General features: G+C 42.7%; 1 protein-coding gene across 1 annotated transcript in view; it reads left to right on the top strand.

Moving 5' to 3' along the window:
* Positions 1 to 12900, top strand: part of FBN1 (fibrillin 1) — a 359844-nt gene that overhangs the window by 178757 nt on the left and 168187 nt on the right. Inside the window, exons 8-10 of the mRNA XM_040342652.1 lie at positions 4720 to 4845; positions 4959 to 5117; positions 8148 to 8345. Coding sequence (XP_040198586.1) covers positions 4720 to 4845; positions 4959 to 5117; positions 8148 to 8345 — 483 coding nt within the window. The remainder of the gene's footprint in view (positions 1 to 4719; positions 4846 to 4958; positions 5118 to 8147; positions 8346 to 12900) is intronic.

Consider the following 12900-nt stretch of genomic DNA (forward strand, 5'->3'; position numbering starts at 1 on the left):
ACACAGGGCCTCGGCTTTGCCCCACCTCCTCTTTCTCCTCATTGGCTCACTGGCTGTCTTAGCCAATGAGGAGGCAGAAACCCAGCAGGGTCGAGGCTTCCATAAGAGAAAGATCAGGCTCGAGGGGGGGGGGGGGGGTGCTGCACAGAGACGTTTTTTACCTTTATGCATCGTATACATGAAAGTAAAAGAACATTGAGCCTTTAGAACCACAAGATGACCATTGTGAGTTTAGATTTTAGAAGACTTTTATCGTTTCCTTTTTTGCTCTCTATGGAACTGTCCAGGAAATAACCTAGCCTCATATTACTAAATAATTTCAGCAGTAGAACAACTTCTGCTATGATTTAAAAGTTTTCCAGATGAAAAAAAGATAAATTATATAAATTATTAAGCTATTATTTTGCTTATTTTCGTCCAAATCCTATCCAGCAGTTGGATTTCCCACAGAATCTGTGTAACCAGCTATCAGACTGAGGGCGAGAGTTAGGGACTCAGGCCATGTATGTGATTTTTTAAACCACAAATGTTCCCTAAGGCCTTGTTAAGTGAGTAGGGTTGTTATTTACATATTTGCTTCTTTTAAAAAGCTGGAATTAAGAAAAGCCCGTATCCAAATGACATCAATATTAACACCTTCTAAATTCTGTGAATAATCCCAAGTACTGTATTTACCATCCTGTAGCAATTACAACTGTAAATTCATTTATGTTTTTGTTAGTGGCCATGGACTGTGGAAATCTAAATTTTAATTTTAAAGGCAGGCAGAGTTGTTTGTACAATCCCAAAGGCAGAGAAGAAATGCGTAGATTGTTTTTGTTGTAACATTATTTTTTCACATTTAGATTTTTCTATCGAGCAATGAAACTGCTAATACACACATCTTTGTGCACATTGCATTGCAGAACTACATTTTTTAAATGCAAACACCTTGAAATTTTATGTTAAAAATTGTGCATGCAAGATGCCGCCATGTCAGAGCATATCACTACACAGAACGATAATGCTCATCCCAGACCCACCATGTGTCCTCCCTTCTCATTTGATGGACAGCAACATTTAGTGCCCGTTCACACTACCGCGACTTGGGATCTGACTTGTGTCACCCCAAGTCGCGTGACATTAGAAATTACATTAAAGTGAATGAGAATGAGAGTCGTCTTAATGCACACTACTAAAGTCTCTCCGACTTCAGAAAAGGTTCCTGTACTACTTCAAGGCGACTTGTACCCATTGATTTCAATAGAAGTTGCATCCAAAGTCAGATCAGTGTCTTAAAGCGGGGGTTCACCCTATCGACGAAAAAAATTTTTTTTTTTCTTTTACCATAAAATCAGGCATTGTAGCGCGAGCTACAGTATGCCTGTCCCGAATTTTTTACCCCCGTACTCACCTTGTACGCGTAGATCGAAGATACCGGGGAATGGGCGTGCCTATGGAGACGGAGGATGATTGACGGCCGGCTCTGGCGCGTCACGCTTCTCCGGAAATAGCCGAAATAGGCTTGGTCTTCACGACGCGTGCGCATAGCCTGTGCGCAGGCGCCGTGAAGAGCCGAGACCTACTCCGGCTGTCTTCGCAGAGAGTGACGTGCCAGGGCCGGCCGTCAATCATCCTCCCTCTCCATAGGCACGCCCATTCCCCGCGGGAGCCGAAAAATACGATCTCCGATTACAAGGTGAGTCCGGGGTTAAAAAAATCGGGACAGGCATACTGTAGCTCGCGCTACAATGCCTGTCTCGATGGTAAAATCGTGTCGGGGGGGGTGAACTACCGCTTTAACTGAAGCAACTTTACAGTAAGAGAAAATTGTTTTCTCAGGCTAACCCCTCCCTCCCACAGAGCTGATTATTGTTCTGTCCTGGAGGCGACTTGACGTTGCCTCCAAGTTGCCTCAAGTTGCCTCACAAAGTCGTGCCGACTTTCATGTCGCTGTAGTGTGAACCGGCACTAAGTAAGTCAAGTAACAAGCTAATAAAAAAAGTAGAAGAGAGAAAGGATTAGGGTGGGGATCAAACGGCCCTGTTGCGCGCTTGGTTCGTACAGAGAACTTCCTGTGAATGGAACATTACATCACTTCCCTCAAACAATAGTATCACCATTATCACCTCCATGTGATGCTTAGCCGATGTAATGGAACATTCTCAAAAATATGGATAAGGAAATATGGAAAAGGATTTGACAGATTTGTAAGTTTGCATGCCTGCGCAATCTTGACTTGGAGATCCAGAGTCCGTGAATTAAAAAAAAAACTTTCTGCTTACTTTAATATTTTTTTCTGGGGTGATATGTATTTATATTATGTAAAATACGGAAAAAAAAGAGGATAAACCTGGACCCAAAAGCAACAAGAAGCCTGTAATGTGTAAACCTGGCCAGTGGGGAAGCAGTATAACGGAGTTGTAAAGGCAGAAGGTTTTTTATCTTAATGGATTCTATGCATTAAGATAAAACACTTTCTGTGTGTAGCAGCCCCCCAGCACCCACCAATTACCTACCTGAGCCCCATCCCCTTACAGCGATGGCCACGATCCCTTCAGCCATCCAGGACACTCCTCCTGATCGGCTGAGATAGAACAGCAGCGCCATTGGCTCCCACCGCTGTCAATAAAAATCAGTCAGCCAATCAGGGGGGGGGGGGGCAGGTCAGGGCTCTGTGTCTGAATGGATACACAGAGCTCTGACTTGGCTTGGTTGCCCCCTGTAGAAAGCTGCTGAGAGGCACTCAATAGGAGGAAGGGGCCAGGAGCAGCAAACAGGAACCCGAGAAGATGAGGATCCAACAAGCCTTTACAATAACTTACGGCTGGGTTCACACCAGTCAGGTGCGAATTCCAGCTCCGTTTTCCCTGCAAAGAGAAAAATCAGTTTGTTCAGCGTTTCACGTCAGTTTTTGATCAGGTCAGGGTTGCATCAGTATCAGGTCAGGTTTACATCAGGATTTTATCCTGTTCACAACGGAACACATCTGTGAATCAGATGCATGCCCATAGAAGATAATGGGCCTGAATTCGCACCTGAGCCGGACCACACTGCATAAAAAACGCACACGTTTTTTGTGCAATGCTTAGCGCGAATGCACCACAGATATGTGAACCAGCCTCATTAAAATTAATGTATTTTGAAATGTCCTGCAAATTGGATGCGGTGTAAGTCGCATCCAATTTGTATAGGTGTGAACCCAGCCTAAAGTTTACGTTCAGGCTGGGTTCACACTTTTGCGAATTGGATGTGGCTTACATCGTATCCAATTTGCAGGACATTTCAAAATATATTCATTTTATTTGAGGTTAGTTCACATATCTACGGTGCATTCGTAGTCCACATATTTTTAGCGTCCTGCCAATGCATCGCTCCAGTGTGAAAGCACTCTGGCTTTCACACTGGAATGAGAGGAGAGGTGTTTTACAGGCACTTTGCAGGCGCTATTTTTAGCGCTATAGTGCCTGTAAGCGCCTCAATGTGAAAGTAGCCTTAGGCTACTTTCACATTGCATCACCCGGCCGTTAGCACTAAACCACCGCCCGTTTTTGAGGCGCTTTTGCTGTGCTTTCTGCCAAAGAAGGGGTTAAAAGTGCCTGTGTTGCGGTGCTTTGAAAGCGCTGCCCATTCATTTCAATGGGCAGGGCTTTTGGGAGCGCTCCAAAACCGCCCCAAAAGATGTTGCTTGCAGGACTTTTCCTAACGTCCCGGAAGAGCACCACCCGAGTGTGAAATGAACGGGAGGTGATTTTTCAACCGTTATTTAGAGACTATTTCTAGTGCTAAAACGCCTGAAAACCAACTCAGTGTGAAACTGGCCTTACTGCTGTTCAAGAGCTCTTTAAAAAAATGTCAGCCTCCAGCAAGAAGAAACGAGGACAATTTTGGCGGCAAATTACAGCACACACTAATTTTGGTAGCATATTTATTAATGTGGAATGTATGTTTCTTGCTAAAGAACTTTTTTTTTTAATCAAGTTGTTTTGGGTAAAGTCCCATTTTAAGTAAAACTGTTTTAACTGGTCATCTAAGCCTACATACCGTATTTATAGGGGTATTGCGCGCTCCGGCGTATAGCGCGCACCCCTAATGTAGACCCGAAATTCCTGTAAAAAAACATTTTATTACTTACAGTTTTGGTGTCTTGCCCGGCGTCCATCGGCGGCCTTGTCCGGTCCGGTGTCCGTCTGCGGCCTCGGTGGTGTCCTCCCGGCTTCTCCCGCGCTGTCTCCGAGTGGAATCCCCGCTTCCCGTGCTCAGTTTGAACGTCTCCGCCGACATATACCGAGCGCAGTACACTCGGGCACGTTCGGCCATATACCCGCGTGTACTGCGCTCGGTATATGTCGGTGGAGGCGTTCAAACTGAGCGCGGGAATCGGGTATCGGTGTATATCGTGCACCCACGAAAAAAGTCCGTGGTATACGCCGTAAAATACGATAATCATTTAACCTTTGCAGTGTTGGTGCATTCCCACTGCAAAGGAACATTTTTTCTTTCCCTGCAGGTTGGTTTTAAATGGTTCAATCTAAGTTTGTGTCACACTGATTTAGCAAACCAATGGCTGACAGCATCATGTGCCTATTACATAAAAAAATAAGCTGCAAAGGCTGCGGCCGTTTGTGTATGTGATTGCACTTGCTTCAAATATTAATTGACTTGGTTACTTTAATGTCCTTGTTGTTGACCTGGGAGTTCATTTATATGAATAATAATGATATGATTCTTTTGCTCTAGATCTTGATGAATGTGCCACTATCCCGGGGATCTGTGAAGCCGGTGAATGTGCTAATACAGTGGGCAGTTACTTTTGCAAGTGCCCATCAGGATTTTTTACATCAGCAGATGGCTCAAGATGCATAGGTAAACTTCCCAAAGTCTATACAGTATAAAGTATATAACTGTACACTCATATACAGTAAAAGACGCTTATGTCTGAGCCTAGTCAGGTGACATTCTATTGTTCTTTGCACTAGATGTTCGTCCTGGGTATTGTTTTACTTCGTTATCCAATGGCCGTTGCACCAATCAGCTCCCCCAACTGCTACCTAAGATGCAATGTTGCTGTGATACTGGAAGATGTTGGTCTACAGCTGCAACAACACCACCCGAAGTATGCCCTTTCCGTGGGACAGGTGAGCCAGTATTTTTGTAATTCTTTATTTAGACGTTGTACATTTACAAAAGATTATGCCAGTACTACAATAAACAATAAATGTGAGCAGGAGCTCCACAAAGAACCAGCGAAAGCTCTTAAGAGCACAACCTAACAGTGATTATCTAGTAACAGTGAACTCTAGACAAGGAATATAATGTATAGGTAGAAAACTGGTAAGGTACCAAACAAATAAGCTGGAAATGGGGGGTAATAATCCCAATATACACAATACTTGAGTTTTAATATTTTACTGTGGTAAACCACCTCATTCCCGTTAACAATGGGAGCAGGGAAATATATCAAACTAGACAACAAAAATTCAAGGAAAAAGAGAAAAACAAAAAGGGTGTGGGGAGGGGGGGCAAGGGAAAAAAAAGAAAATGTGAAGATTGGGCTGGAAGCGGATTCAAGGGGTAGGAGGGGCGAAAAAGCGCAATGCTCCTCCACTCCAGCTACTCCCCTCCTTCCGGAAATTCAAATTCCAGAGCATACCGCTGCAACCGGTAAGATACTTGGGGCTATGGATCCCAGATTCAAGGCTATAGCCCCATTAGCCACACCCTAGCGACGCCACTGCCCATCCCCATGAGTTTGAGACTGCCATTCACTTTCAAACAGCAGGTCTTAATTGGTGTCCGGCTTCAGGACACCTAGTCAAACAGTCTATTCATCTTTAGTAAATTACCCCACCATTTCAGACCACATGGTCAGGTCAGTGATCTAATTTCAGTGCTGTTAAGTGATATTGATATACACTGACTTTCTTTCAATCTGCAGGACACTGAAGGAACATCAACACACTTAAATTGATTTACTAAAACTGGTGCAAAATCTGGTTCAGATGGGCATGGTAGCCAATCAGCTTCTAACATCAGCTTGCTCAATTAAGCTTAGACAACAAAAATAACCTGGAAACTGATTGGTTTCCATGCAGAGCTGCACCAGGATTTGCACTCTCCGGGCCAGATTCACAGAGGAGATACGTATCTCTGAGAGTATCTATGCGACTGATTCATAGAATCAGTTACGCATAGATAGCCCTAAGATCCGACAGGTGTAATTGACTTACACCGTCGGATCTTAGGATGCAATACTTCGGCCGCCGCTGGGGGGAGTTCGCTTCGTTTTCCAGCGTCGGGAATGCAAATGAGGTTTTACGGCGATCCACGAAGGTTTTCGCGTTCGTTACGTCGTCGCTAGTAATTTTTTCCCGTCGCAAAGTTAAGCATGCTTTTACATGGCTTAACTTTAGACGAGCTATGTTAAAGTATGGCTGTCGTTCCCGCGTCGAATTTCAAATTTTTTCTTTTTGCGTAAGACTTCCGGGAATACGAAAGTACGTTACGCACGTCGCTATTCAAAAAAATGACGTCACTTCGCGCAAAGCATGGTGGGAATTTCAAAACGGAGCATGCACAGTACGTCCGGCGCGGCAGCGCGCCTAATTTAAATGGTACACGCCCCATTTGAATTAGGCGGGCTTGCGTCGGACGTCTTTACGATACACCGCCGCAAGTTTACAGGTAAGTGCTCTGAGAATCAGGCACTTACGCTGAAAACTTGCGGCGGTGTAATGTAAAGACGATACGTTACGCCGCCGGAGTTTTTTGTGAATCTGGCCCTCCATTTTTAGTAAACAAAACCCTGCTGATGTGGTTATTATCATCTGGATACTCTGCTCTCACCCCATGTCAATCTACTGGGGTTAGATTGTCAGCACTGTTAAGTACAGTCTGATTGGATCCTAATTATGGAGTCTAATATCAAGAAAGATTAAGGCACATATTCTAGTTATATCTAAAAATAAAAGTAATGATCTGTTAAATACAAAAGCGAGAAAACTGTATATTTTAATATCTACGTGTTGAGAATCTTCTATTTCTATGAGTTCATGAGCGTAAAGCCCAAATATATAAATCATGAGCCTAAAGCCACCTTGGAATTTCTGAAATTTGGACCTAGCCCTGGTTCCACTGGTGCGTTTCGACATGCATGTCAAATCAGTGGCATTTTCCGGCAATTGCCAGCAATGGCATCATCCTAATCGATGCGCCGCTGTATCTGTTGCACTGGACCGATTTCAAAAAGTAGTTTCTGTACTTCTGTATTTTGTTATGTATCTATATTTATAATTTCATTAATTATTCACAAGATATTGGGCTGCAATATATGTAGGGAATAAGCACTTTAAACACTTTAATTTTTAATATTTGTACACAACACTCCTTGTCATAAGTATTTAATCTAGCACTTGCACTTTCCCCTGTGAAGTGCGATTCCCCTCTGTAGGTTCATTCTTCAGGTCACGGGCAGTGCCATTCACCCCTCTATCAATAATTCTATTGTTATTTTATTCTTGAGCCAGTGCCAACTGTAAAATGTTGGATCCTCCATTACTTTTCTTTCTCAGGGACAATGTCATTAGAGCAAATAGCGAGGATGAATTTCCTTCAGCAGGGACACAGACAGTAATAAAAAGAGGGTGTGCAACCCTTCCATGCTCTATCCAAAGCTATGAGAAAAAAAAAAAGGTATTAAATGCACTTTAAGCAATGTGGTTTAGTGGAGCTGAGCCAAATACAGAGCGCCCTCTAATGGTCAATATACAAATCTCTGTGTTTAGTACTGTAGGGAAAATATGGCATGCACGCATTTCAGCTTGCAGAAGTCATATCAAAAATGGCTTTAGACAAAGCTTGACAATGAAAACTCAAAATATTTACCCACTAAAATGATATTCTTTTCCTTTAAATATTGTTAATTACCTGCTTGTAAATATCCATTGTATATGTACAGTTTATTTTATAGTTAACAATGTATATGCTGCTGCGTAATATGATTTGCTTGTACAAATTATCTCAGTGAAAATAGAGAAACTGATATAAATCACAAAAGCACTGGTGGAGGGGGAAAAAAAATTGAAATATAATAAAAAAGTAGACGTTAAATATCCAAATTCAAAGTCATATATTTACAGTTTTTTTTCAATGTTTCTTTTTTTATCTAGAGGAATACCGTAAACTGTGCACAATGTCTTGGGCACGGCCTGGACAGATCCCTGGAATGGAACCAGGACCAGTTATTCAACCTGGGTTTCCCTATCCTCCAGAATACCCTCCTCAAATAGGTCCACAGGTGCCACCAGGCTACCCTCCTGTGTTTCCACCTCAAGTTTTTCCTGGATTTCCTACCCGGGGTCCTTCAGGTAAAACAAGAACCTACTACGGTTTTATTTCATATAATCTGTTAATACAACTTTATTGTGATGTGTTTTCGTTTTTGCACTTTAGATTCATAGTTTGGTCAGATACATTACAATTGTAATGGGTTGTTACATGATGGCTCTTAGGGTCCTGTTTAAAAAAAAAATTTTAGCCTACACTAGGCAAGAACAACACCTCTGCACCTGCCAGAACACATTAGATAAAAAGGGTGGAAGGGAATTAAGAAAGGGGGGTGAGTTGAGTTACACATCCAGCTCGTCTAATTTTTCATTCAAAGGATGTCAGTCAGAAGGGTGGTGACGGGTCTACTTACTGAGCGAAGTTCATCCGGGTCTTCAAGAATTGTACTACAAAAACGGGAGTGTGCATACCTACGTACCAAAGTCACAGGAAGGGAAAATGACGTAACGTTAATTATGATTTAAATAAATGGTGGAACTATTGTATGTTTTATCCAATACTCTTAGGATGGGGACTCAGAACTCCATAAATCCACCAAACAAGTTGGGGGCGATTAGAGAATGTATATCAATCCCAACCAAAAGTTGTGGCGCTATAAAAAAAAGAGGTTCAATGATAGTAAAAAGCAAAATCACAACACTATAAGCCCTGTATTATAATAGATCTCAAGTATCTCTCATATAATAAAACCATAGCGTCCCATGAAAATACCTCTTGGCTATATATTCCAAAATAGTCCAGCAACTCTGCAGTTATATAATACAGCTTGGCTTTCCTGGTCACTGTGGCTATAATTACATCAACACTGCCACCGTATTGACCAGTCCCAGTAATATATTCAGCACTGCAGGGGGGACCCCAACAAACAAATAATGAGGTGAAAGAACTGTTGAGGTAGTCAGTATGTATCAAATATCTTACCTCTACCAGCCCACCCCCCACAAAAGATATATAATAAAGCCCAAAGAGGTAAGGATATGCTGAATCCTCTTAAAATGGCTCGCCGCTAGTCCGTAGGGCAACTGGAGAGTTTGGTCACCCTCCTACAAGAACCATGTGTACACCCCCCCCCCCACAGAAAAGAAGAGCAATCAAATCTAACTCAACATGTTTCTCTCCTCAATAGAGCTACGTCAGGAGTGGGTAAGGATCTTCAAAAAAATATATATAATTTGCATAGTGTATGATTAGCTTTATTCAGCTAGAGAGATAGGGAGGAAAGCTATGGAATGGGGAATGTTTGATAGCGATTTAAAAAAACTAATCCACATTCAGCCCAATATCTTTTTGTGTCCAACAGAAATATCATTTGTAGTTCAAAATAAAATAAAGATATGTTACATATAAAAAATAAGTATTACGGACAGTACTTAGCTGTGTGCAAGTACACTTATATGGTTCTGGTTAATTACAAATAAATGAATTAACACCAATTTTGCCTAGAAAAACACATAGGGGCAGATTATCGTAGAACTGCGGCGGCGTAACGTATCTCCTTTACGTTACACCGCCGCAAGTTTTACGGGCAAGTGCTTGATTCACAAAGCACTTGCCTGTAAAGTTGCGGCGGCGTAGCGTAAAGTCCACCAGTGCAAGCCCGCCTAATTCAAATGATCCAGATAGGGGGCGTGGATCATTTAAATTAGGCGCGTTCCTGCGCCAATCGTAATGCGCATGCTCCGTCGCGAAATTTCCCGCCATGCATTGCGCGGAATTACGTCACAAGTACGTCATTGGTTTCGACGTTAACATAAATGGCGTCCAGCGCCATTCACGGACGACTTACGCAAACTAAGTAAAATTTTGAAATTTCGATGCGGGAACGACGGCCATACTTAACATTGGCTACGCCACCTAGGGGGCATGTTTATCTTTACGCCGCGTATCTCTTACGGAAACGACGTAAATTCACTACGACGGGCAAGCGTACGTTCATGAATCGGCGTAACTAGTCATTTGCATATTCTACGCGGACCACAATGGAAGCGCCACCTAGTGGTCAGCGTAGATATTGCACCCTAAGATACGACGGCGCTGGCCGTCGTATCTTAGGCATGTTTAAGTGTATCTCAGTTTGAGAATACACTTAAGCATACGACGGGCTTAGATTAGGAGTTAGGTCGGAGTATCTGCTGATACGCCGGCGTAATTCTATGTAAATCTGCCCCATAGTCACAGGAAAATTACAGGACTTTTTTTGCAAAGATTATATAAGATTAAATATTTGACTCTTTTATGAATGTTACGTCTAAACCACTTACAGTGAGACTGCTTGTTTTTAGATGTAGTTTCCTCTAATGCTGTTATGTCTTGTACATGTAAAACAAAAAGAGCTTTCAATCTCTTAGGCCTCGTACACACGACCAGTTTCCTCGGCAGAATTCAGCTTCCGACCGAGTTTCTGGCTGAATTCTGCTGAGAAACCCGGCCGTGTGTACAATTTCGCCGAGGAAGCCGACGAGGAGCTCGACGAGGAAATAGAGAACATGTTCTCTATTTCCTCGTTGTTCTATGGGAGCTCTCGGCCCGCCGAGCTCCTCGGCGGCTTCAGGGCTGAACTGGCCGAGGAACTCGATGTGTTTGGCACGTCGAGTTCCTCGGCCGTGTGTACGGGGCCTTAGAGTTATTTGTTTACAGCCTTCAGCTTTGTGCTGTTCTGATTTTGTAGTATAGTGAATGCCTTCTTAGCTATCTGCCATGCGGGTTCCTTAGCAGACATCAATTCTCATGCTGCTATACAGGGACTGCAGCAGGATTTTTAAACCTATGCCTTTCAATGTTTTCTAAAAAAGCCCTGACTACAAAATGTTGAACTTCCTACACTGTGTTTACTGCTCCTCGACTAACTTTTAGTATTCAGGTTTACCAAGAAACTTTCAGACTGTTTATCTGATCTGTCACCATGATCTGTATGCCTCCCACATACTAGATTTTTTTTTTCAGACCTAATATATTGATGGGTTGACTTACATGGCACTTCCTCTCTTCTGGTTAATTCAAAAGGAATCAGTTGAGGCTGTTTAATCTCAGTCTCTGACAACCCCCAGCAATATTCACTTCCTTTTTGCTCTTGCTGTAGCCATCACCACATCATGACATCACCTTCATCAATGCCATGTTTTGGTCATCATGCCACATTGTTGCCTTTCCTTTCCATGTGAATCTACAAGCCCCAGCATGACCCACTTTTGTTTCTCTGTCTACAAAAATCCATAAATTGCATCAAATCCCACTTGTGTGTCCCTGTTTGTGTAGAATTTCAAGACAGACATCCACAATAAGGACTTCTAAAATGGTCCCAACTCCCATATATCCTCCTTTTGCTACAATCTGCAATAGGTGATGAACATCTGCAAGCTGCAGGTTGACAGGAATATCTGACACAACAGTCCAGACTGATAATAAGAGTAATTTCACTTTTGTTCAGAAAAAAACGATCCCCTAGGGGGATTGCAATTAATGTACATTGCAAGGATTTTAACAAACTTTGTTGCAGATTCCTACCTGTTTCTGCTTTGAAGAAAGTTTCACTATTAATCAGCTGATGCACTTACAGTGTTGTAATGAGGAAAGTTTGCAGTGTCTGCATCTCTTTGGAAAAAGTGTATTCCACTGCGTGTCAAACACACATTGATTTGCACTTTAATGCCCTGTACACACGATCGGTTCATCCGATGAAAGCGGTCTGATGGATTTTTTCATCAGATATCCGATGAAGCTGACTTTCATCAGTCTTGCCTACACGCCATCAGTTAAAAAAAACGATCGTGTCAGAACGCGGTGACGTAAAACACAACGACGTGCTGAGAAAAATTAAGTTCAGTGCTTCCGAGCATGCGTCGACTTGATTCTGAGCATGCGTGGATTTTTAACCGATTGACGTGACCACAGACGATTGTTTTCTTCTATCAGTTTTTTAACCATCAGATCATTTTAAAACAAGTTCCTATTTTTTTCACCGATGGATAAAAAAACGATGGGGCCCACACACGATCGGTTCGTCTGATGACGTCTGATGACGATCGTCCATCAGATCGTTTTCATCAGACAAACGTGTGTACGCGGCATTACAGTATGTGTTTCCCTTGACTTCAGTAAAAACACATGTGACTAAAAATGAAAGTGTAAATACAACCCTTGGAAACCCTTTATTGCATTTTTTTGCCTTGCAAAAGTCTGTAATCTTTATTCTTCAATCCACTTTCAACTTCTTAGAGAAGCCACATGTAGGGGGTCAGAGAATATTTTAAAGCGGTTCTTCACCCTGTTTGAAAAAAGTCAGCTTGGCTGCTACAAATACTAATATTTTAGTAAAAGCACACTCAGTGGTTCAGAGGTCCAGCGCCATGATCACCCGAACCAGTTCTTCACCAGTCTTCAGGTCACAGCTGGTGCTATGGGCAGCCAGCTGTGGCTTCTTGTGACTTCACAGCCGGCTGCCCACTGATCATGCGCAAGCTGCACTTTGGTCCCCGCCTTCTGGAACCTGTGGAATGTGGCAAAAGGTTGCCCATTGGAGGGTGAAGTTCCGCTTTAAGGTCCAGAAATTCCTCTACCTAACCTGAGATTAGGGCC

Source organism: Rana temporaria, chromosome 3 (assembly GCF_905171775.1).
Source record: "Rana temporaria chromosome 3, aRanTem1.1, whole genome shotgun sequence".
In the NCBI taxonomy this organism is placed as follows: domain Eukaryota; kingdom Metazoa; phylum Chordata; class Amphibia; order Anura; family Ranidae; genus Rana; species Rana temporaria.